The 23,855-nt window shown below is 49.1% G+C and overlaps 7 protein-coding genes and 3 non-coding genes across 10 annotated transcripts; 7 read left to right on the forward strand and 3 right to left on the reverse strand.

Annotated features, from left to right (window-relative positions):
* Nucleotides 1-919: 919 nt before the first annotated feature.
* Pmar_PMAR024563 (hypothetical protein) lies at nt 920-1,333 on the forward strand (the record flags this gene model as incomplete). The annotated part of the gene is made up of 2 exons (XM_002767322.1): nt 920-982; nt 1,028-1,333. The coding sequence occupies 2 exons, from the start codon at nt 920-922 to the stop codon at nt 1,331-1,333; spliced, it is 369 nt and encodes a 122-aa protein (XP_002767368.1).
* Nucleotides 1,334-2,669: 1,336 nt separating this feature from the next.
* On the forward strand, nt 2,670-4,575 carry Pmar_PMAR024564 (vacuolar ATP synthase subunit C, putative). Its single transcript, XM_002767323.1, has 6 exons — nt 2,670-2,821; nt 2,923-3,007; nt 3,053-3,322; nt 3,382-3,776; nt 3,836-4,097; nt 4,150-4,575. Exons 1-6 carry the CDS (start codon nt 2,691-2,693, stop codon nt 4,228-4,230), a joined length of 1,224 nt encoding a protein of 407 aa, XP_002767369.1. The 5' UTR covers nt 2,670-2,690; the 3' UTR covers nt 4,231-4,575.
* Nucleotides 4,576-6,754: 2,179 nt separating this feature from the next.
* On the forward strand, nt 6,755-6,836 carry Pmar_PMAR024565. Its single transcript has one exon. It is a non-coding gene; the product is annotated as a tRNA-Ser (tRNA).
* Nucleotides 6,837-7,215: 379 nt separating this feature from the next.
* Pmar_PMAR024566 lies at nt 7,216-7,297 on the forward strand. Its single transcript has one exon. It is a non-coding gene; the product is annotated as a tRNA-Ser (tRNA).
* A 384-nt stretch (nt 7,298-7,681) lies between these two features.
* Pmar_PMAR024567 lies at nt 7,682-7,763 on the forward strand. The gene has a single exon. It is a non-coding gene; the product is annotated as a tRNA-Ser (tRNA).
* Nucleotides 7,764-8,500: 737 nt separating this feature from the next.
* Pmar_PMAR024568 (hypothetical protein) lies at nt 8,501-10,650 on the reverse strand (the record flags this gene model as incomplete). The annotated part of the gene is made up of 7 exons (XM_002767324.1): nt 8,501-8,666; nt 8,836-8,935; nt 9,042-9,357; nt 9,402-9,638; nt 9,809-10,078; nt 10,124-10,504; nt 10,549-10,650. The coding sequence occupies 7 exons, from the start codon at nt 10,648-10,650 to the stop codon at nt 8,501-8,503; spliced, it is 1,572 nt and encodes a 523-aa protein (XP_002767370.1).
* A 157-nt stretch (nt 10,651-10,807) lies between these two features.
* Nucleotides 10,808-12,137, reverse strand: Pmar_PMAR024569 (hypothetical protein; the record flags this gene model as incomplete). The annotated part of the gene is made up of 5 exons (XM_002767325.1): nt 10,808-10,840; nt 10,885-11,021; nt 11,381-11,512; nt 11,937-11,979; nt 12,027-12,137. The coding sequence occupies 5 exons, from the start codon at nt 12,135-12,137 to the stop codon at nt 10,808-10,810; spliced, it is 456 nt and encodes a 151-aa protein (XP_002767371.1).
* A 2,706-nt stretch (nt 12,138-14,843) lies between these two features.
* On the forward strand, nt 14,844-17,190 carry Pmar_PMAR024570 (Cystathionine beta-synthase, putative; the record flags this gene model as incomplete). Its single annotated transcript, XM_002767326.1, has 14 exons — nt 14,844-15,105; nt 15,218-15,315; nt 15,363-15,440; nt 15,491-15,575; nt 15,620-15,717; nt 15,758-15,840; nt 15,888-15,964; nt 16,015-16,133; nt 16,183-16,320; nt 16,364-16,456; nt 16,500-16,558; nt 16,618-16,777; nt 16,880-16,983; nt 17,028-17,190. The coding sequence occupies 14 exons, from the start codon at nt 14,844-14,846 to the stop codon at nt 17,188-17,190; spliced, it is 1,617 nt and encodes a 538-aa protein (XP_002767372.1).
* An 839-nt stretch (nt 17,191-18,029) lies between these two features.
* Nucleotides 18,030-20,994, reverse strand: Pmar_PMAR024571 (Peptidyl-prolyl cis-trans isomerase cyp15, putative; the record flags this gene model as incomplete). The annotated part of the gene is made up of 18 exons (XM_002767327.1): nt 18,030-18,113; nt 18,167-18,232; nt 18,283-18,372; nt 18,417-18,509; nt 18,561-18,699; nt 18,745-18,897; nt 19,081-19,194; nt 19,244-19,323; nt 19,377-19,503; nt 19,550-19,642; nt 19,689-19,777; nt 19,882-20,026; nt 20,075-20,168; nt 20,219-20,358; nt 20,419-20,519; nt 20,583-20,682; nt 20,724-20,845; nt 20,893-20,994. The coding sequence occupies 18 exons, from the start codon at nt 20,992-20,994 to the stop codon at nt 18,030-18,032; spliced, it is 1,932 nt and encodes a 643-aa protein (XP_002767373.1).
* Nucleotides 20,995-21,145: 151 nt separating this feature from the next.
* Nucleotides 21,146-21,693, forward strand: Pmar_PMAR024572 (1-cys-glutaredoxin protein-1, putative; the record flags this gene model as incomplete). Its single annotated transcript, XM_002767328.1, has 4 exons — nt 21,146-21,281; nt 21,325-21,396; nt 21,481-21,561; nt 21,618-21,693. The coding sequence occupies 4 exons, from the start codon at nt 21,146-21,148 to the stop codon at nt 21,662-21,664; spliced, it is 336 nt and encodes a 111-aa protein (XP_002767374.1). The 3' UTR covers nt 21,665-21,693.
* Between the last annotated feature and the right edge of the window lie 2,162 nt (nt 21,694-23,855).

Below are 23,855 nucleotides of genomic sequence, written 5' to 3' on the forward strand. Positions count from 1 at the left end.
CTTTATGTGCCATCCGTCGAAAAACGTCAGTTTTTGCATTTCACAGTGTCGGGCACTCCGGTCTCTCTCAACGCGCTCCTCGAAAGGTGCGCGAGGAAGCTCGAGCGACATAGATACGAGATAAGGCCGTATCAAGAACTTCTCTATCACAACCAATGGCTCACGAATCACAACGATGTCTCTAAAGTGACCATAACAACTACCGTCACGCGCCATGAAATTACTGACAGGTCCCTGAAGAGGTGATGGAGAGTTGGGGGCTTCCCTTGAGGTTAGTGAAAACACTGAAGGAGCAGATACGAGAGATTGAGGTGGGACCTGAGTTGGAATTTCTCCACCGTCCAGGGTGACCGAGATCAGGTCACAGCTATCAAGTCCGACTTCGTCGCGCGGCTGCAAGTCCTGGGGGATAGGAAAAGTAAACGGAGAATTGCGATGGAAAAGTTGAAAAAACGACACAAGGAAAAGTGGGCAAATTTCCTACTGTCAATCGCAGAGAAGGGGGGCTGATATTGATTGAGAGATGCCATTGAATTTGGCCTATTGAAATACCCGGGGGCAGGTGGGCGGCCGTGACCATTGCGGACGCATACAAGCAGTACCTCATGAGGAGGGACGGTATCTTGCCTACGTATCACCACGACGAGGACGGGGAATACTGCGATGCCGACGAGTGGAGTCTCGTCAAGGGAGATACTCAAAAACCACCTATGAGTGAGTTGGAAGATTCAAAACCGGCCCACTGACGGCCTCTTTGATCGATCAGCCCATCGGAGTAGCATATCTTCTGTGGTGTCGGGTAGCACAGCATCGTACAAGGTGGCGAAGAGGACTATAATGCTAGCAGTGAGCAGATGGATGCTTCGGTGAGGAGAAGGCCCATTGGACCATCCAGGGTTTGTGAATTCCGTCGATCAGGATGCTTAAACGCCGTCGAAGGGCTGCTAATGAGACTTGCCCGTTAGCTAGGACCATTCATAAGGTGGGTTGGAGTGTCTCTGCTAAGAATCGAACCTGCGACCTCTAGATACTCATAGAGAAAGGTATACGCGCTGACCTAGGCGGCCGTGTACGGGATTGGCTAGTCGGAAAGCAGTGGCTCCTCACTGTGGAAGACCTTGGAATTGTCGAGGAGAGGCATTGGCTGAAGTGGAATGCTGATGACAGGGTCTCTTTTGTGCATGCGTGCATTTGGCTATATGTGCCTACTTCTAAGATACCTTGGGGTATGGTGATGCATCTCAAAGAGGTCTATTCGACCAAGCTGACGGAGAGGATGCTGAACAAGCTCCCTGACGGTGAGCAGCATGCCGCGACTGTTGGATATGGTTAAGACCGTAGGTATCCGGGACCGAGTCCTTCACAGTACTGCTTGGGTCAAACTGATGCCTACTAAGAGCAACAGCATGGTTTGAGCTGACACCTTCGCTCCGCTGGAATTGATCCTTATTTTCAGATGTCTACTTGGTTGAGAGGAGTGGTACGGTGGATTAACCCGGACTCTTGGGCGGCAGTAGTCATTCAACGAGCGGTTCGGCCCTGGTTGATGGCAAAGCAACCGAGATTGTGAGAGGAGTGGTATCATTCTTCGAGAAGTGGACCTGTTTTTATCAGACCATGCCCGTTTGAAGATACGCAATCGATTGCTGATAATTATGTGGTGTATTTAGAGAAGGAATCAGACAGAGGAACTCGCTGGTAGAGATGAACGTATGACACTTTCGCTCGTTAACATTTTATGGTCAAGATCTTGTCATAGTGACCTGATGGGTACAGTGTCTTCCTTTCATTCAAAGGATAATGGGTTCAACTCTTCCTCCATCACATCCACTTTTCGAACCCTCTTTCTGTGGCATCCCTACCACACCAATCGCAACTCTTATCAGGACTCCCTACTGGTATCGAATCTTCCACACAGAGAGCAACCGCGGCGATGACGGAGGTCTCATGTACTTCCTTGCATGTTGGAAGACAAGAGAGGAGGCCTTTCATCGAGACCTGAGCTCCCCTGTCGAAGTCATCCCAGTAGCATTACTCTCCCACTCGAACATCGTCCCTCTTCGTCCGTCAACAGTTACTCTCCGTCAATCGAGTACACCTACCGCCGAGGCATTCTAGTCGATCCACATTCAATCTATCAGAGTCGCTCGTGTTCATAATCCGCTATAAGCGTCGAGGAGAGTTCATCAGTCGCCGTTTGCGAGCATCTACAGCGGCCGAGCTCGACTTTGCCGCGGGGGAGTTGAAGAGGGCGATTAGGGCTGCTCGGGCAGAGAGAGATCTTTAATGCATGGTATCATGTTCGAAGGGTGTTCATTGACACATTCATGATGGTTATCTTGAGTTGTGTAGTGGGAAGGAAGAGACGGTGGACCATGACTTTAGCGCTACGCTGTGGGGTTGATGCAGCTACCGCTAAACGGTTGGAGCGATTTGACTACGATTTTTTGAACTGTGAATTGTTTCAAAGAGTGATGGATTTGGAAGAGTCGACTGTACGGCTCACAAGGTGGTTGCATAGCTCCTTATAAGAGTTAAGTTTAGTTGGCCTTTGCTGTTGGCAAAGTGGTTATCGATTGGATGGGCGCGCGCAGAATGAAGACTAAAATGCTGAGCCTGACTCTTAAGCTCGCTGTTGCTGCTGCTGATGAGATTAGCATCATTGTTGTAGTGTATTGAAGCGCGTCGACATGTCCTCTTCCACGATTCAACCCTACCTTATTCTGGCTTGCTCCTCGGCTGACGAGCCCAAGGAGCTCATTCACACCGTTTTGCAGTCTAGAGTGTGTGAGAAGAACAAGTATTGTGATGCTGTTTACAAGTAATGGGAAGAGGGCATTGCGGTGTTCTGTGGCGTGTGGGAAGTTTATGCAACTTTTACTAGTATGATTGTTCTCAAGTGTTTACCTTGTTTTCTATTAGGTTCGACGTTCCTGAGAACCTCAAGTTCGGCTCCTTCGATTCCCTCATTAGATTGGTGGACGACCTTTCCAAACAAGATTCTCAAGTTGGTCATTATCATACCACTCCTCTCACTACTGTCTTTCCATAGGTTGAGGCTGTCCTTCGCCGTATCGAGAGGCAGCTGCTCGAGCTTGACCCCAACACTGAGTTCAAGGTCGTCTCTCAGAGGGCTTCACTATCAGCAGAGGAGTACATCTCCAAATTCCACTGGGATGACGCCAAGTTCCCCCGCACCAGGAACATTCAGGACAACCTCAGCCTGTTGTTGACGAGTATTCAGAAGCTCGATGAGGAGGTGAAGTCGAAGAGTCAGGCTTATTCTGATCTCAAGACACAGTACACTCAGATGAGCAAAAAGGTAGGGCACGATTTGTCCATTGTCATCATCATCGTCTTTGATGACGTGCTTCCCCTCAGGAGTCTGGTTCATACGCTCAGCGAGATCTGACTGATGTTATTACCCCTAAGAGTGTTCGTGAGGGTGACTTCGTCGAGACCGAGCATCTCACTACTGTTGTTGTTGTGGTGCCTCGTGGCCAAGACCAGGACTTTTTGAGCAAATACGAGGCTGCTGCTGCCAAGGTCGTCCCTCAGTCGGCTTCTCCTTTGAACCTCCCTGCTGATAAGGATGGTGCTAAGCTGTACAGAGTAGTCGTCTTCAAGAGCTGCGTCGAGGAGTTCGCCAACAACATGCGACATGCTCGTTTCAATTGCCGTGACTTCACTTATGATGCCAGCAAGTACGAGGAGCTACAGAATGCTAAGGCCCATATGGAGAGTGAGGTGAAGAAGCAAGAGGCTTTCCTCAAGAGGTAATGAAAAGGACATGTTCGAGCTTCGCTCCGCTAAATTCATTATATGATGTCTTCAGGGTATGTGCTGCTGCGTTCTCTGATACCCTCGTTGGTTGGATTCACTTGAAGGCTATGCGAACCTTCGTCGAAGCTGTCCTCCGTTTCGGAGTTCCCCCTAACTTTGCTGCGTTCATCGCGGTGGTTGGAAAGAAGTCACAAGCCAAGCCAGTGAAGCTGCGTGCTGAGCTTATGGACGTCTTCTCCAGCAGTGGTCTATTTGGTAAGAACTACCTCTCTGGTGCCAAGGCCGAGAAACAACAGGGAAGCGCTGCTACTGATGTAGGTGAACGGGTGATGAATGATAATGATGATGATGTTGTGTGTGTTTTAGGAGGAGGGTAGTGGTGAATATTATCCTTATGTCTCTCTGAGCTTCGCTCCGCTGCTTTCCATCAAGGCGGGCAGTGCCTAAGGCACTGCAATCTCCTCTGGTCGGTGTCGTAGCAGCTCCCAGTTGGTATAAGTCTCAGATTGATTTCTCATCGGCAACAGATTGAGTGGATGATGTGCGTTGAGGAGATTGTAAGAAATAGAGATTATTCCCTTTATTGCTAGGATCAACAGCAACGCCTTAGTGGTTGTTGACTGGTCTCTCATTGTCATTATCGCTCGGTCGTTGCTGTATCTACTGGTCCGACCAGGGCCCATTCTTCTACTATGTCGAGTTGTTGCGAGGTTCTATCCTGAGGGCGTCGTTATCATCATTACGGTTGTTGATGATGCTATCAAGTTTCTTCAAAGAGTCTATCATTACTGATACATTTCCTGTTCCGTGTGGACTCTAGTAGCTCTCTGTTGAGTTGTTGAATATCAATCGTAGGAGGGGTGGTAGAACAAAGGAAGGAGAAGAGGGTCTCCTCTACGTATTAATGGAAGTGGCTTTGGCGCGGCGTCTTCGCATGGCTTTGAGGTGGCGAGTAGTGTTTTGTAGCTGACGAGACGAGGTGGTGAAGTACAAAATCGCGGTGGGAGAGATGAGGATGACACTGATGCGATCAACGCTGTTGGAGGCATGGAGGTAAGGATCTTCACTGATGAATGCGAGTGTTTGACATGTTGACAATTGAGATAAATATTTGCGACCCTGGAGTGATGGTGGTTGTGATAAAAATCATTAGGGATTGCTTATTGTCAGTATCTGTGCGCAGCGCGGAGATTTTTTCAAATCCCCATTCCATCGGAAGTGTCGCTTCAATCTGGTGTTGATCCCCCGATCGGTTTGGGATGTGTGTAGAATAACAAAATTACCATGGTGCAGGATGGCACACAAGTGGTGTCCATCATGAGCAAGCTGAATAGATGTTGCAGTAGATGTTTCCGCTGCTGATCGAGTGCCAAACATTTGCTGCCGAGCAAATGTCATAGATATTTCGCGCGCCACGAAATTGATTTGATCAGCTGCTCTCGATTCCAGCGCCGTTAGAGCGCTCTGAAAAGAACTATGAGATCGACGAGGAGATCGGCTGTGAGATTCGTGTAGAATTCAAGGCCGAGCAGGAGGGCGACGCGAATGTGCTGTACTATCGTCCCTGGCTACCACTGGGAATCATCGCTTTGCGTTAGTGGATGGGGGAGTTCTCACGGAGCCTGTTTACAAGCCAGAGCAAGGCGATGGTGACACGATAGAGGCTCTGTGGATGTAGCGTGTGGCATTTGGTTGGGGTATTTGGAGGAGAGTCGGAAACAGTTGTAGTTGCTGTGTGGATGACTGTAGCTTCCATCGAGGCTCACCAACCGACCCAGTTTGTATCTCTCAACCCGATTGAGAATCTGCTGAACATGATGACTAAATACGCACTCGAGAGCGCCAAGGTTACGCATGAGTTGGTCATGAAGGTGACATGTGGGGTCTGGCATGTCTTGGTGGACCTTATTCGTCCAATCAGACAAGGAATGGCCATGAGATTTCAAGTCACTCGGAACATGGCTATAGTGGGGACCGGCTCCAATGGGACAAGCTGAATCCTGAGAGAGGAGAACCTGTTGGAGCTCTACCGCTCAGAGCTGCAAAAGTTCACCGGAGGCCGGTGGGCAGTCGAGCACGGTAAAGGTCATTGGTATTGCAAGGATCAGATCCAGCGTGTTGTGGTGGTGGACCCAGCAAGTGTGGGTGGCCAGATCCATGCCTGTCACATCACGGACCGCCCCGACGATGAGACCAGCTCGTGGTGGACGCGATGGAGGCTTCCGGTGGATAGGAGGTTTTCACATTGGGGGGAAGGATGGTCATTAGATACCGTCGAATGAAGTCACTTTCCATCATCATAAGGTTAGGGATGTAGCAGATATTTGGAATAAGGAAGCGACTCCCCTCAGACGACATTATGAGTGAGGAGTTGAGTCTTGACATTGATTGTATCGTGCTTGGTTCGACATTAGATTCCCGGCTGATGATCCTCTCGAGGGGTGGAATGGTGTTGATTTACTCTGGCCTATTGATGCCCGCACACATGATGATGTACTTGATGCTTTCATATACTTCGAGATGAGTCTCGAGTTGTTGAGGAAAACAAACGACTGTCGTCTGCGGCCTGTAAAGGTATGTTTAGCAGTAAGTGCTTGGCAATAGAGGGGGCTCATCTGTGAGCTGCGATCTCTGTTATCATCCGATCAATCCTTGGTGATTTAGGAAAGTCCAACTTAACTGAGCTGATTATCACTTATAATTTATCAGTGTGTGATCACAGCAAATTAGAGTAGAAGTAGCTCACCACTGAGCCAGCGAATTGAAGCGAATTGTACAACTCGGAAGCATGTCGTTCCATATTTATCTAACGGCTTGGCCCCTGCAGAGCATTCCCGCCGGTATGAGAGGCCTCGCCTGGAAGTGTGGGACCCAGCTGTTAAGACTTTAGATTGTCCCCCTAGGAGACAATGCATCTAGATGCCTAGTGCTGTTTGTCACTAAGGCTAGGGAGTAACGCGGGCAGAGGAAAGACAGCGTGTCCGAGTGGTTAAGGAGGTGGACTTGAAATCCATTGGGCTCTGCTCGCGCAGGTTCGAATCCTGCCGCTGTCGCATACAAATTTTGAGAACTCTCTTTCAACTATTCACAGCTCCCTATTATGCTTTGAATATCTATCTGCCCATCTAGCCTTGTCAAATGAGATACCCCGACATTCGGGCCCGGAAACTTCCTTGCTACCGATGAATCTCTCCGAATTTCCTCTCGTCTCAACATTCCTATCATTAACCGTCTAACCTACCGCTGTTTTTACAAGCATGGCCGCTGCGCTCGTAAATCACCATGGATTCCTAAAAATCGGCCACATGAGTTATTCTGCGTGCGTCTGCAATCCGGTGACGCTTGGACTATCAAGTTCTAGTGAATGGAAAGATTTTCATCTGTAATCTTGGGGAAGCACATCTAAACGGCTAGACTGCCAACTGTTACGTAGATAGCGTGTTCGAGTGGTTAAGGAGGTGGACTCGAAATTCACTGGGCTCTGCCCGCGCAGGTTCGAATCCTGCCGCTGTCGGATACACAACCTTGAGAACCCTCTCTCAACCATTCACACCTCCCTATTGTGTTTGAGACATCAGTCTGCCCATCTAGTCTCATCAGCTGGAGTGCCCCCAAGTTTTGGGACTCAAAGCTTCCTCCCTTTCAATGGATGTCTCCGAATTTCCTCTCGTCTCAACATTCCCATCATTAACCGTCTAACCTACCGCTGTTTTTACAAGCATGGCCGCTGCGCTCGTAAATCACCATGGATTCCGCCACAAAGATGGCCACATACGGTATTCTTCCTTCGTCTGCAATCCGGTGACACTTGGACTATCAAATTCTAGTGAATAGAAGGATGTTCATGTGTAACCTTAGGGAAGCACATCTAAACAGCTAGAATGCCGATCGTTTCGTAGACAGCGTGTCCAAGTGGTTAAGGAGGTGGACTTGAAATCCACTGGGCTCTGCCCGCGCAGGTTCGAATCCTGCCGCTGTCGGATACAAGTTGTTGGGAAGCCTCTTTCAACTATTCACAGCTCCCTATTATGCTTTGAATATCTATCTGCCCATCTAGCCTTGTCAAATGAGATACCCCGAAATTCGGGCCCGGAAACTTCCTTGCTACCGATGAATCTCTCCGAGTTTTCTCTCATCTCAATATTTCCAACCGTCTAACCTGCCGCTGTTTTGATAAACATTATATAGGCCTTATATACGCCGCGGGTGGAGTTTTTCGGCGCTGAGGTAGGAATAATGGCTGGACCGAGCCGCTCAGAGTCTCATACGCAATGAACATCGCTGATTTTGATTCTGAAGTCCGTTTTGTTTCTAGAACGATTTTAATGGAGAAATTCAATTTCCAAAAATCTGCGCTCGCTTGTTGTCCTCAGCGCGCGCCCAAGCTCCCACATTACGACTACTGTAAGGCTCATTGAGCCTAGAAACATAAACAACCCTAGATAAATAAGGATGGAATTCTAGTTGCTATCTAATGACTCCGAGCTGGAATCGCTGGAAGATCGCTGATAGAACTAGCTTTGAGTTCGTCTACGCGCTGTGCTTCATCCCATTGGAGGCCTCAGTTGCAAGCAACGACGCAGTCGACGAGCCGCTGAGCGAAAAACTCTGGCAGTAGTTGTGCTACAGGAGGCCTACCATCCTTCACTAAACTTACACAAGCAGATATACTAGAACGGAAACGTAAATTCATTTGCATGATCGGAAACGCTGGCTGCTACCCAGCTAGAGTCGCCCCTCCTCCCTCACGCTGCTCTTTCAGCATCAACATGAGGTCACCCTCTTGGTCGAACCCATGAGCAAGGAACGACTCGATGAGGAGATGGCAAGTACGCTTTGAACGGCCCAACTCCACCACTCTAGCTGGGGTCGTCATCAGAGACCTATAACACACTTCCCACTGGCCCTTCACCAATGTTGGACTAGGAATACAAGCTCGCTTTCTTAAGCTAAGCTCATACAGAAATTCTGGTACAATCATTTTATGCAACCACCAGCAAATTTCCTCAGAATTTCGTCATGTGTATATCCCCCCCCCACACTGACCCGTACCTCGCTATAGTGTCCATAACAGCTTTGTCCAGATGGGCCGTATTAACCATAGCCTCCACGAACTTGGCGATAGTGCTCATCTCTAGCGTTGCTGCTGACTCTACTATTAACGGCGAATACGATTGCAATAATTTCCGTATTGATTCCATCAGGGATGGTGGAACTGTGAGGAATCTGAGGTTCAACAAAGTGTGATACAAAACTACCTATGTCCCGAGACTTGGAGGTGTTCATCACGATAGTTGTAGCGCAATACGCAGCGTTACAAGCGACTTCAGCGTCACATTTCTCAGCAGTTGTGATGAGTCGAGAGACCATCACAGCGAGGTCGCTGTGGCCGAAGGGGATCCTCCATCGCGCATACACTTGAAGGAGGCCTCCAACCTCCGAGGCCAAAAATAGCGGAGCGGAGCTGACCGCTGAAAACCTCAAACGCTCGAAAATGGACGAATCGAGCAGAGCAATGTCCGAAACGCTGGTCAGCGACTCCCGTACTTGTCCGAAGGCAAACGCCACGTTGACCTAAACATATTCAATTCCGTATTTTCCACCCTGGATGCTCCTACCAGCTCCGCTGGTGCCATAAACATGAGCTTATCCCTCGCACATGCCAGACTAGATTCCAGGAGCTCCTTAGGAGGACTAATAACCCCACCACTATCACTGGTGTATGCCAAGACCAGTCGGGCCAACTCCATAGGAGTCGCCTCTCCCAAGGTCGCCAATGCTCGACCTGCTATCATCTCCATTGTAGATGTGAGGGGAAGGAGACCCTCAAGCTGCTTACCATCCTCAGTGGCATCCTAAAAAAATATACTCAAAAGTTCACACACGAATTCGGGTAGGAGTATACAAAAACCGCCAAAAAATTTTTCTAGATTTCCTCAAAATTCCCATGTTGTCAAACGTAGTTGACCAAATGCATATCATCTCGAAAAAGCTCTCATGTTTTTCCTCCCAACCCGTGTATGACCTCTCGCCCTTTTTTCTGACCACTCCCCTCAGCAACAGTATGGTGTTTAACGACCCTGGCCAGTGCACTAGCAATAACGCTGAGGTCCCTCACGTGGAAGGGCTCTTGGGACATCCTCGTTTGGATATGCTTACACCACCGAGTAAAGAGCTCCAAATCCACCACGCCCAGTTTAGTCATCGCATTCAGCGACATACATATCTCTACGGGGCTGTGGAATTCATGGACTCTAGCCGCGACCTCTCGCGAGAGGGCATTCAAAAACGACTCCTAAGAGCACCGAATCTACTGCCAACTCCAACTTTACCATCCTACTTGCATCTGCACACCTGTCTTAGCATAGGCGCTGAATACCATAGCGAGATGAACTGATGTGAAATACAACAGTTTGGCCTCTACCACGGGGGCCAACGTATCGAACAGTTGCTGGTCGGCTATGCGGACCCTCGAGAAAGCATTGAGGAGAAGGGCACAGTCCCTAGGCTCCATCGCGGGAGCGATAGCGAGGGCTCTATCTCTCAGCTGTTGCCAATACGGAGAGGTGCTTTTTATCCGATCTCGCACTGCAGTGTTAGCCGCATGACCCAAGCCCTCTGCATCGAGAGTAGAAGGAGGGGGCAGGTCGGACGTGAGGGGCCCACCAAACTTGGCGAGGGGCCTCCATGAGGCGACGGGCTGAGGGGTAGGGTGGACGTACTGAGAGAGGGCCTAGCGGCGAGTGGTAGTAGTAGTAGCCTTACTTGCTTTCCCAGGGGGTTACCGAAGTGGGAATTGGTGGAAGTGTGGGAGATTTGCTTTAGCGCTGTCCCTCGAAAGGTTGGTAGAACCTTACGGGCTGGCATAGGGAATATACACGATACTGTTGAGAGAAATTACTAACGTTGAACGCGATAGCCCCAGAGGGTCGTTAGAGTTGGCGAGATTGACCTCGGGAGTAATGATGCTTCACGGAGCATCGTATAATAACAACAGCAAATGTCGTTGAGTGACTACACTACTTTACTGAGCGGCGCCGTAGCGGTCGAACCAAAGCTAATACGTACAGGCTGGCACTGGTGATTTATGTCAACTCTGACCTGGTCCATGCTCTGTAGCTTAAATAGTGTCAAGAGGGCCTCGGAGTCGGCGAAGGGTCGAAGGCCAAACCACGACTGACCCGAGACGAACTCGTAGTAGATGTTACTGTAGCTAAAGGAGGTGCCAGCGTAGGAACCTGGGAGAGAGACTGTACTCTCCTTGGGAATATATGTTCGCTTTCTTCAGCTGAGCTCAGAAGTTTCCTCAACAGATATAAAAATCTACATACGAATTCGGGTGAAAGTTGACAAAAATCAACAAAAATTTCCCCGAAAAATCTTCAGAATTTTCCTATAAATGCCAGTACATGTGGTTGACCATGTGCATATTATCCCACACTATTTCAGTGATGAACGAGGAAGATTCTTACCCAGATATTTTTCGAACCACATTTACCGAAAAAATCACAAAATCGCGAAAATTTCCGGAAAATTCTCATAAATTTTTCCTTTTACTCTTTTCGAGACTATAGCCACTCAAGGGTAGGAGACTCACCAGCCATAACGCCGATCTTCTTGGGCTGGGCGAACTGCAGGGAGATCTCTTGGGTGCTGCTGCTCCCGTCGAAGGCGCCTCGATAGGTACCAACGATTGCAGGGGTAGAGGCATCGCACGTGTAAGGAGTATCTTAGGTTGAGGATGGTAAGATACGGATGAGGCCCAAACATGACCCTCCTAGTACCGCTAGTTGGTATTGTTGTTGTATATGCAGGGGGTGATTTGGAAGTAGGGGTGACTGGTCTAAAGCTGTTCGTACGGGTCGAGGAACACCCTTGGAAGGAAAAAAGGAGGAGGACCAATGAGGAGATGATGATGACCAACCTGGCCATCACCATTGGAGTTAGTAATGTTAATGTAACTGTTATAAGCATCAAATAATACGCAAACCACTAACCTCTGAGCTGCTAATTATAAAAATGGCAAACATGTATCGCTTCGCTCCGCCTATTTCTTTGAGAAGCTTCGCTCCGCCTATTTGAGAGCACATTTTGTGAACTACTACTACCAATGGTGATGATGCTGTTCTGAAGTCTTCGTCAATGCCCACTACCTGCACGAGGGCCATCACCACTACTTGGCCATCCATCCCTTACCTACATCATACCACTCCTTCCGTAATTATACCCGAAATCAACCTTACCCCCCGACGCCTCCAAGCCCTAGGGGGCAGCCTCGTCCTCCTAGGGCTCCTCCTGGCCATCATCACCGTTGTACCCCTCTTGGTGTGGCCCTGCCTACTACTATCCTTCATAGGGACTTGTCTGCTGGCCATGGGGCTGTGGTTCGACTCCTTTGGAGGCACCTCCTCTCTGAGCATTTCTAACACCATTCGGGAGCTCCTCACGGAGAAGACGCCCTTGGAACTACTCGAGGGCCTCCTTAAGAGGAGCACGATGGGGTTTATGATGGCTGGACTAATGTGTAAGAAAATGGGGGTGAAATTTTGACTTTGGAAATTATCAATTTCGTGTATTTTTTCAGCGCTGAAGTTCTTCGATCTGAACGAATTAGAAAGAGCGCGTTTTCTGGCCGGATGTTCCCCTGGCATTCGCCGCTTCCTCACCACTCGAGGGCTGCTTACTCTACTCCCCGAGTGGATGCGAAGTCTCCTCCCTGGAGGCGGCCCTGGACAGCGGAGGGCTCTGATGGTGGATGGCGGTCAACCGATGAGGAGTCAAGGAGAGGATGAGGTCCAGTTGGCCTTGTCTTGTATTAAGAGGCATCCGAGGTAGGTAAGGGAGTATCTTAGGTTCAAGTGTATAAGATTCAAATGAGGTCCAAAAGTGGACACGGGGTAGTTGGTCTATAGGATTTTCTACGTCTTCGGTATCAGTTGGATTTCCACCGCGATCTTGTTTGTATAATTGAAGCTGTAGGAGTTGCATAAAGTTCCCGCGCGCCTCCATTTCGTGCATTGGCTTGCCCTCTACACTAGTGCATCGTGTGATGTCGGCGTGCATGTCTTCTGAAACAAGAACAACCGCAACCCGCACTTTATGGTATAATCGTGCGCGAATCATTCACAGTATGCCTACGACGTCCAGTGGAACGTCCAGGAGGTTTCTTGTCGCCTTGGGGGGGAGGTCACCTCTTAACCTGACGTTTTTATTTTTCCGTCAGTGTCGGTTTGCGGTCGCTGATGCTTGTTCGCAGCACTGAGGGACGCGATACGAGGGGAGTGGAAATTAGGACAAAACGAACTTGAGCCCGATGGCCAACATCCTGACAATAATCGTTCAAACTCGCAGTAGAGAGATAAATCGTTCCCGCGGTATTTACTGTGGCGGAATTTTTCACCCATTTGACACACTCTCCAGCGTTTATACTCACTCTTCGGAAAAAGTGTATAAGTTTTACCTTGATAGCGTATCTTCATCGCGGTAACCTAAGATTCGTTTATCATTGGTCTTCAGATCGCTGACCCCACGGCTCCGATTACGAGTGTCCGCCCTATGCCGACAGATCCTCCACGGTGACGCCCCCCTCCACCACCCTCCTGTCACCCAACCTGCTCAAGCTTTGGCATGGCTGGCGTGGGATAAGTGTAGAGGACTGTCTAAGCAGGAAGCGCGCGCCCAGATGATCGATATCTTAATGAGGTTTGATGATGATTTTGCTAATATCAGTTATCAACGGGAGCGACATCATGGTGGGAAAGTACCCACGGCAGCTTTGGTGGAAGTTGACCGATTTGGCAAACCAAAAATTTTCCCGATTGTCGCTAGCATTGTTGAGAGGTATTTACGAAGATATGTGTCGGAGTCGTGGGCCCCTTGGTGGCGTAGGAGGCTCATATGGTTATGCGCAGTGTTGTTGGTATGTAGCCTCTTGATGAGGGCATCACCGAGGGTCCGAAGACTCTATGATAGAGCCCCTAAGGCGGTCCTTGCGCTATCTAGTGCATTGGTGTATCTACTCTCGATACAGTATGGGGTGCCCGAATGGGTTTTCGCGATATGCCCTGATTATGCATTGACGGCCATGGGGGGAGGGAAAGGGCCGAGGGGTGGCTGGCGGAGGATCTTCGACGTCTTTGCTAATGAGGCCCTACCCTTCGTACGGGAAGAGGAAGGTGATGCATAACGCGGTAACGTATTTGTTAATATTGCCAATTTTTAACAAGGATGCTGATTGAGGTGCTTTTGAGTTTATAATAAAGTGATGGAGGAGTTGAAATACTCAGTAGAATATTTTCTATGTCGGTTGGAGATCGATCGACGCATGGTCCTGGTCGAGTGGGAGGGTGTTGAAGTGTATATGTTTGGTATTATCAGCTGAGGTGGAGAATTGGCAGAATTTTGAAATTTGTTGTTTTGAGTTTCAGAAGGTACAGTGTGAAAATTCACACACGTTTGGGATAGGAGTGTACAGCAACCGACGGAAAAATCCCGAAATTTCCTCAGAATTTTTTCGCTGTCGTCAACACGTGTAGTGCAAAATTTTCCCTCACTGGTGACAGATGGTTTTGGTGCTGTCACCCGACACCGGTAGCCAAGGGTACTCGTAACCAAACACAGGGGAATTAAGTGTAGGGAGGAGAGGCAAAGGGAACCACCGTATAGCTAATGAGGTGCACGCATACACATGTGCGTGACTGCGAAGCCGTCTCCTTAATAGACTACATAGACTACACGCTAAGACCAAGACGTAGTCGTCGTAGTTACAGTCAGTTCATGAAAGATTGAGAATAATGCTGAAAGATACATTTATCGATGAGTCATCAGACTTCAGAGATATACGACACGTTGTTGGTCAAACTGTGGAGTTTACATGGGATGGGAATCTAACAGTTTCATTCTCATACGAGTTGATTAGCGCGCGCCCGAGCATAAGGAAGGATTCCTATGACAGCACCGTTGGAGGAGGGGACGTATTTTCTACTGGTCTCGGCGGAGCGAAGTTTTTTTTGTGTTGGAGTTTTTGGAAGGTACTTCAATTTTTAGTTTTATCCTTTTTCATGTCGCCATTGATCAGCAGCGTCGCCACGCCCCCTGCCCCTACTACTAAGTCGATGAGCACCTTCCCGCAGTATAACGGTCTCCAGAAGTGCCCCTGGAAACCTGGTGATGGTCTCGAGGGCTGTCCACATAGGACATTCGGTCGTACCTCCAAGTCGTCGGCTGCTGGGAGTGGCAATGTGGTGAACAGCGCGTTGGAGTTGGTGGGAAGCACGCCTATGGTGAAGTTAGAACGAATTATGAAGGAATTTGATCTACCATGTAGGGGGAGGGGCCCTACTGTATGAGGTTGTAGTTAGTGATGTTATGTTTATAGTGAATTGATGAAATATTTAGTGACAGAGTCTGGGTGCGTCTACTCGGTGATGTTTAGGTGAGCTGTGGGCTAAGGCTGAGTACTTCAACCCAGGGGGTAGTGTCAAGGATAGGATCGCCCTGAGGATGATAGAGGCAGCTGAGGAGGAGGGCAGAGTAGGGCTCGTGCTGTGCATTATGTGTGCATACCATCCTTCTTTCAGATCAGACCAGGGGATACCCTCATCGAGCCTACTAGTGGTAACACTGGTACGGGTCTGTGTCTGGCGGCCGCCATAAAGGTGGGGTTGTTCGTTGTCGTCTCGGTCGGTGGAGGTGGTCGTCTCCTTAGGGGTACAAAATGGTCGTCACAATGCCGGAGAAAATGAGTGGAGAGAAGGTAAATATGATGAAGTGCCTGGGCGCTGAGATACTACGTAAGGCTGAGCTGATCACTCGTGATTTGACGGATTTACGGTAGGGACCCCTAATGAGGCGGCGTGGAACACCCCGGAATCTCACATAGGCTTGGCTATCAAATTGCAGAGGGAAATTCCCCGTAGTCATATACTGGATCAGGTAGGTGAGAGTTGACGGAAGTGTGGTATGTACTTGTTAGTATTTGAACCCTGCTAACCCGATGGCACACTACGAGGGGACGGGCGCGGAGATTATCGAGCAGTGTGATGGGAAGGTGGACGTGTGGGTTAAACGCTGCTGCATGGGTTGGGGTGATTGTGGAGCTTTAGGATGGTCCTGGGCGCGGGCACTGGGGGTACCATAACGGGAGTTGCGAGGAAGCTGAAGGACGTCCTCGGGGATCAATGTGAGGCCTGTGCTAATGTGACGGAGGTATGGTATGGTTTTGTTGTTAAGGTTTGGTCGTTGGAGTAGATCCAGTGGGGTCGATTTTGGCAGTGCCAGACTCGCTGAACGACCCGGGCAGATTGGAGGGATATCAGGTGGAAGGCATTGGTTATGATTTCATACCTACAGTGAGCTCAGATGCCGCCACCAGGGATCGAACCTGGATCGTTTGCATAGGTGCTCGACAGAGATCCCACTGTGATAGATGAGTGGATGAAGGTTGGCGATCCCGAAGCCCTAGCCATGGCCAGGAAGCTCATCCGACTGGAAGGTCTAACCGTTGGGGGAAGCTCGGGGACATGCGTGGCTGCTGCGGTGAGTATAACACCATCGAGCTCCCACTGAAGCCTCCCTCTAGGTCCGCTATATAAAGTCGAAGTCACCGGAGGAAATGGTTGGCAAAAGGGTCGTGGCGTTGCTACCCGACTCCTCTCGAAATTACATGTCTAAGGTGGGCCGCATTAAACCTTAAGAGAAGTGGAGTTGTGGATCAGTTCCTGGATGATGGTTGGATGTTGTCCCACGGCTTCATCTCAATGGAGGAGCATCCCGGGTGGGGTGGGAGGCTGCTGCTGCTGGCGCCCTCGAATTGACTTTATGTGCATCTTACAGTTACTCTAATTATAAACAGAAGCGTTGGGGAGGATTATCATTGAAGGAGTCGGGAATTGTTTTTGGGAAAATTTTAACCCTGAGCCCGTCTCTCTCGGCATTCGAGGGAATTAGGATGATTAAATCAGCTGCTCAGGAGGACCCTACCTATTCAGCAGAGGTGAGTTTATTTTCGTCCTGTTGACGAAATTGCGGGTCGTATGTGAACGGCGGTTTCGCTACGAGAATCTTTGCGCACAGCGAAGAATTTTTATCGCTTCAGGTTGCTATGCTTAGCAGTGGACAGGACATGGTGACGATGAAGAATCTGTATACACGTGTGACGGCTGCTGAAGACCCCAAGACTCTCACTTTGGAGAAGTGCAAGTAGGACGAGATGAATTTCGTGGCGCGCGACATTTTTTGTTCAGGGTTAAACCGAGTCCTCCCCTGAGTGTGTCGATGGATGCCTCTCTTGCCGAAGTTGCCATCAAGCTCGAGGTCCAATCCTACGTCCCGGTCCTCGTTGGGGAGGAGGTCTGTGGGGTCATCGATAGTGGAACCTTCCTTCACTTTTTGGCTACCTCGGTATGAGTTGACGTAGATAATTTTTTTATCATATGTTTCATGGTTTATACTAATTGTTGAGTTCCATTGAGGATGTTTATCTGCATCGAAAGGGGATCTCCAGCGAGTGGAATACGTATACTGGGGAGATTCAGTTTTAGGCGACTCCGTTAATGTTGATGGTGAGGTCTCAATGCTTTAAGAATTTTCCTATCCTTGCATATAGGGTGGTAAGCATCCTTTTCTAACATAGAAGAGGCTGGATCAGGAAAAGGTGCCGCTGCGCCCTATATGGAGAAGCACTCCGTGAGAGAATCTTCCATCATACTCTTGTTTGCCGCGTTGGTTTCAACCGTGATGTCCGTTGTGCCGCTGCTTCGTAGCATAGTGAGGGCCTGTTGGTGCACAGTCAAACGGTTTCTATTAGGATACTATCGAGCTCATTTGTGACATCCCTGTTAACGCGTACATTGGTGGCATCTTGTGGTGTATTAGATGGTTACCTTGGCCTATTGTTCATGATGTCTATTCGAACAGCATCTGAATGTGATGGGAAGAGAAGATTTACATTGTGATGGCAACAGTATTGTTGTGTTCGTTGGTGGTCTTTACTCAGTGATGGTCAATGATAATCTGATGAACTATACCTCTATACTAGCTAGTACTCCCCTGGTCGGATGGGTGCTGCACAAGAAGACGAGGGAGAAAGAAAAAGATAATCTGATAGCAGCGTTACAAGATGCCCACACCACCCTCGAGGAAACTGTTCATTTTCATGGCTAAAATGCTTGTTCACTATAGTATGCAAATCCAGGAAGAAATATTGACAAACTCAATGAGAGTAAACTGAAACGTTTCGGATTTTTTCACTCAATCTTAATCGTTTGGATGTGTATCTCTTCCCGAGGTCTATCTTCCGCATCAGTTCTCACCCCCTCTATTTTATGAACCTGATATACTCCAAATTTACCATCCCTTCCACCCATCTGCTCCCCTTTACTACCACATCCTGACCAGCAGTCACTTTTCCAAATACAGTATGCTTATTGTCAAGGAATGGACAAGGCACCTGATAGGAACACATGGTGACACCGAAGCCTCGTATCACCACCATCTCACAGTAGTAATGAAGAACTGCGAGCCGTTTGTGTTGGGCCCCGCATTAGCCATTGACACCATATAGGGTTGTGAATGGTCCAACTCGGGCACCTGATAGTAGAGGTCGATCGAAAAGCTAGCGTTATTTGGTTTACGAATTCATCTTCAAAGTCGCCGCCCCAAATGCTGCTGCCACCCATTCCGGTGCCTTCAGGATCGCCTGTTTGTATCATGAACTTATTGATAACCTGATCGACAGAGGTCCCGGGTTCGATTCCCACACCCTGCAATATTATTACCCTATGAAACACTACATCGTCATAATAACCATCCTGTGCGTGCTTTGAGAAGTTCTCCACCGTTTTCGGCACCAACTTGCCATAGAGTTCAATTTGGATGTCACCAAAGTCCGTATGAATAATAGCCTTTTTACCAATCCTGAACAACACCCTTCTACCCCCTCCTCCACCGCCGTGAACCTACTTGATCTGAGGCTTCCTATCACCGGCAGCAGCGGCAGCAGCAGCGGACATCTCATCGGCTGTTGGCTTCTCATTGAAGATATCACGTTGCTGACCGGCTCCAGTGTCGGTCGGAAGGCGCTTCGTGAAGAGATAAAACCTCTTCTTTTTAAAACTAACGATAAAGGGGCAGCTGAGCTCAGGAATATCTCCATTGATTGCAAAATTTCGCATACGGGTAGAAGTATTCGGAAACCAACGAAAATGACCCCAAGAGTTTCCTCATTGTCACCAACACGTCTAACAGTGTGGGGTGTCGACACAGACCGGTTATTCGCCGCTCAACTGCTACTACTACCTGGAGGCCACTAGAGTCGGGTCAGTGACGTATTCATATGCTCCAGCCTTGGCAGCTGCAATGTTGTCCTCTCCTCCAGGATTCACCTTCTGCCGCACAGGCTTCGGCTGGAGTCTGATAAACGACCAACACTCGAGAGGAGATTCCTCAACAGAGATGTTACAATGCAGTGGCGAGGAACCTCTCGCTGGACTCGACTTTACCTAGTAGAGCCGACAAATGATTAGTGACCAGATTAACGATCTGAAGAGGAGGACCATGTTCAACCTACCTAAAGATACTATCACAGATTCTACCTTGATGCCAACCATCGTCGGGTAGATTATGAAATTTCCCGACTGATCGAAATCAATTGTTTGATACATCGCATCGGGGGATTTCAGCAACTCCTTTTCAACAGCGCAGCGACGGCCGAAATCAAATCTATATGAATCTATTCACTCACAATGAAGACCTCTACTACTACTACCCATCCAGATGGACTTGCTTCATTAGAGGATCCGACTGAGCGATGCTGGTCGCGTCGAGAGACTCATCGAAAGCCTTGAAGAGCTTGCCGGTTCTAAAGGGTAGAGTAGGAGGATGTGGTGACAGCGGTGGGGTGATACCTAGTTCTGAAGACCCTAACCTGAGAGTCTTTGCCGAGGACAGCGAAGAGCTCTCCATTGGGAGATATGGACAGGTCGAAGGCAGTAGTCTGAAGAGGACGAGAATAGATCGTTGAGAAATTGGCGAGGGAGCGGTATTTAATTTTCGCTACGAGTTAAAGCACGTACGCTAGAAAAATAAAGATACTACTACCTCTGCGGTTTTGAGGTCGAATAGGCTTGTGTCGAACTTGGAAGTGAAGGAAACACTTTCGGGCAGCTGTAGGGTAATCGGGTCCCAAATATCGATGAGACCACCAGTGTCAATCGACACCACCAACTTCAGTTTATCGTTGTATCTTGGAATAGGTCCCGGGTTCGAATCCTAGTGACGGCATCGTTATTACTTTATGTGTTGCACTGGGTCGAGGTGGGCCGTATACGTCTTCGGTTTAGCCTTGGGGTTGCCTAATTTCGATATCGGCCAGATTTCAATTTTACCTGAAAATATGCAACCCGTCCATTGTCAATTTAATAGATGTATCTCTCACTGTTTGCCGTGTTAGATACGGCTAGGGTCGGCGAGGGCGAATCGGCCTCGTGGATAAAACAGCAGGAAAGAGGATCGAATGTCGAGAATTTGTGCATCATAACCATGTTGAAACCGGCGACATCAAACACTTTCACACATCTAAAGAGAGTATCTTTCCCCTCTGTAGGACGCCCGGTCAACCTAAAGATACTCTCTTACTTATCCAGTTTGCCTAGTGTGGCGAATTCCATTCCGGAAGCACTGATGGTGGCACACGCTATCGGTCCTTTGTGAGCTGCGTAGTGCTTTACGAATTCAACCTGAGGCGATCGAGCGTATCTTTTCATCCGTCGGAACCTCGCTGGACCCAAAGATTCCCCTACCCCTATTTTCCGCTTTTTCCAAAACTTAACATGACCATCAGTCGAGCACGTTATGATGAACTCCTGCGACTTCGACACGACCACGTGCGACACCGAAGCCCTACGACACGACTCGGTCACATTGAAGGTTGCGGCCTCTACCTGTGCATGAAACTCCTCTCGTACATCGCCGCACTGGGAAGATTTTCAAGATACTCCTTCTCATGGGCCAATTGTCTGCGTAGTTTCTGCCGCTTCTTTGCTGGTTGGGCGACAGCTGCTGGCTGAGGGGAATTGAGTTTCCAATTTCTTAGGAATAACAGTGGCCTACCATGGGGGCGGGGCCCATCTCGTCCTCCGACGACGAAGAAGAGCTCAGGTCCTCCTCGTCGAGGGGCTCCTTCCTCTTCTCCTGGTCGGGAGATGTCGACATGTCGAGGTTGGTAGAGTTACAAATGTTACTTGGAAATATTCATGAATCGCTTCGCTCCGCCATCAAGTCTAGCGGAGCGAAGCGACTCATATTTGTCATTTTTGACTAGTCGGTTCCAGCTCACGACCACACAGCATTTCCTGAACTCATCATGTCTTACGAGGAGTTACGCCCTAAGCTCGACGCATTCGTCAAGGCTAATAAGGTCGTTCTCTTTATGAAGGGCGATCCGGAAGCCCCTAAATGTGGGTTTAGCAAGAAGGTCGTGGAAACATTGAAAAAGGAGGGTAGGGATGGACGGCAGGAAATTGTGATCGAGAGTCGAGTCAGGTGTGGAGTCGTTCGCCCACATGAATATATTGGCTAATGATATGCTGAGGGAAGGCGTGAAGAAATACTCAGGTAGTATCTGAAACTGTTAGATACTAGGTCGACCCAGGAGGTCAAGGTGATGACCATTCCATTAACAAATAATATTCTTCTCAGATTGGCCAACCTATCCGCAACTGTATATCGATGGCGAATTCGTCGGTGGTTGTGATATTGTCCTTCAAATGGCCGAAGATGGTGAGTAGCTTTCGAATAACTCAATCCGATTCAACTCCGCCCGTCCCTCTCCTTAGGTGAGCTCCATGACCTCCTCCTTGAGAAGGGCATCATAAGCGCCTAATAAAGCACCACTGCCGCTGTTCCTCTCCCATATACTCTGTAGTTGTGTTGAACGAGTTTAGTTGCTGTCTCCTTTTCAGTCATTGTGGCCTCTATCATTGCTAGTCGACACTCTCCCCGCCGTCGATCGCTATTGTGACCCTCTATGTGTCATTAGTGATCTTGCTGCTGGCGGTGACTCTATGAGAGGCACCACCTTGCTCTTCCTTGGAGGACATTCCGGCAGAATCGTCCACCTCGTCCACTATGACATGTGAGATATAATGAGGAACATATTTTTCCTTAATATTCGAAAAATTGCGAATTCGGAAGCTCAACGTTTCTCGGCAAGGATTTGGGCTCTTGCCAAGAACTTCTCGGGTTTAAACCTCAACAAGGCAAAGATAATGTGATGAGCCATCATGCGCTACATGATAGCTCATCACATGACATGTGGTAGAGTGAACTGGTCATAACCGCCACCCTTACTGATCTATGAGGCCGAGCGAGATTATGATACCCCAAGGTTAGGGGGGTCATAATCTCGTTCGTACACGATGGCGCATACTCGGGCGTAATCTCGCTAGGGGCCCTAGCCCAGCTAGGCTAGCCGTGCGAGCTTCTCAAGCAACTCAACAGAACCATTGGCTTCTTCTCAAGAAATGGTTCGAGTTTTATGGTTCACGGCGAAATACGGCCATCCTTATATGCCAAGGCGCGTGTGAGTCGGTACGTGATGACCAATTCGTCGCTCACCAGTCCAACTGAACTGGTGAGCGACAGCACTTCATGATGAAGTCTTCATACAAGGATACAGCTGTGGCGACTTCCAAGATGCCTTTCCTCAGATTCGAGATCGTTGAACTGCTTTCCTCCAGAACATAACTTCCTACAACGGGTCTAGAATATATGAACGGGACAATGGAAGGTTCCACTTGCCCGAATTGCTCCAGTACCGCTCGGTCGGGTTGAGGTAAGGCGAGTTGGGAGGCCATGCCATGAGCCTTTTGCCAGACAGTCCTTTTCTGTCCATGCACTCGCTGGTAAACAGTTCACCGTAACTTGGTAGCTGGCATGGGAGTTGGCTGCTGGCTTAGAAAACGCGAGTCGGAGTAGCCCATAGAGCATTGGGGCTCAATGCTCACGCTCAATGGTTACTAGCGTATGGTGGATTGCTTCACAAAGGTTACTGTAACTCTCATGCGAATTAGCATGACACCCGAGTATACGATCGAGTAGCTTCTTGAAGTCACCAATATATGCTCTGTCGAAATACGTCGAGTGAGAAGGGAGACTAGATATGGCATATCTGATATGCTGGGCAACGAGAGGAAACTAGAGCCTAGCGTGTAACCTAGAAAATACTTTCCGGGTATCTCGGCATATAACTCGCGGGTTACTCTTAGCATCCCATTGCAGTCGCAGGGAGCTCACGATCTTCCCACATGCGGGACCAGTGTACGTAGCCGAAGGTAATTGATGGCTTTCCATTCTAGCATCTATCACCGGGCGGAATGCCGATGATCTATCCGGCGAGGGTAAAGGGAACACTAGTAAGCCATCAACCATCATAGGCTATCCCATCCCAGTTCCTTCTCCCTGTCGTCTCTTCGTGTTGCGCTCCACCGGGGGTTCCTTAAATAGTTGGAAACATTGGCTTCGTACTCAACAGTTCCAGAGTCAGATGAATGAGAAGAATGTCTTTCTCTGGCCCACTCACGCTATCGTCTGGCCCGCGCAGCAGAGTTCCTTGAGCATGTTACTACGTGGTCCAGAATAGACCAGTTGAGCGGGCGGATTCGACGAGCGATCTCGTCCAGAAATCAGCGGATGTGTCGGGTTCTGGTTGTTGAGCTTGACAACTTAGCGCTTTTCCGTATGAACTAGATTGTATATTGGAAATGACCGATTTGGTCAGACCAAATCGCCACAGTTAGTGAGTTGGTGGGACCTGGTGCTACGCCCTAGTCGGTCTCCTTAGTCGACAGGCCGCATGCTGGGAGCATCCTGGAGAGACAAGGGAACGAACGACCCTCCCTGAGTGCTGTTGCATGCAAGAATGGTTTGGGGGCGGAGCTCATGTCTCGAGCTCTCGAGGTTTGTTGAATGGTCTCTAATCCCTCCGTATGGGAGGCGTCCCTCCAAGCATGCTATGACCATCGTCTACGGTTACACAACGTGTGGCGGGCGGCAGTCGGGGCTGCTACTGAGGA

This window comes from Perkinsus marinus (assembly GCF_000006405.1).
Source record: "Perkinsus marinus ATCC 50983 genomic scaffold scf_1104296970858, whole genome shotgun sequence".
NCBI lineage: Eukaryota > Perkinsozoa > Perkinsida > Perkinsidae > Perkinsus > Perkinsus marinus.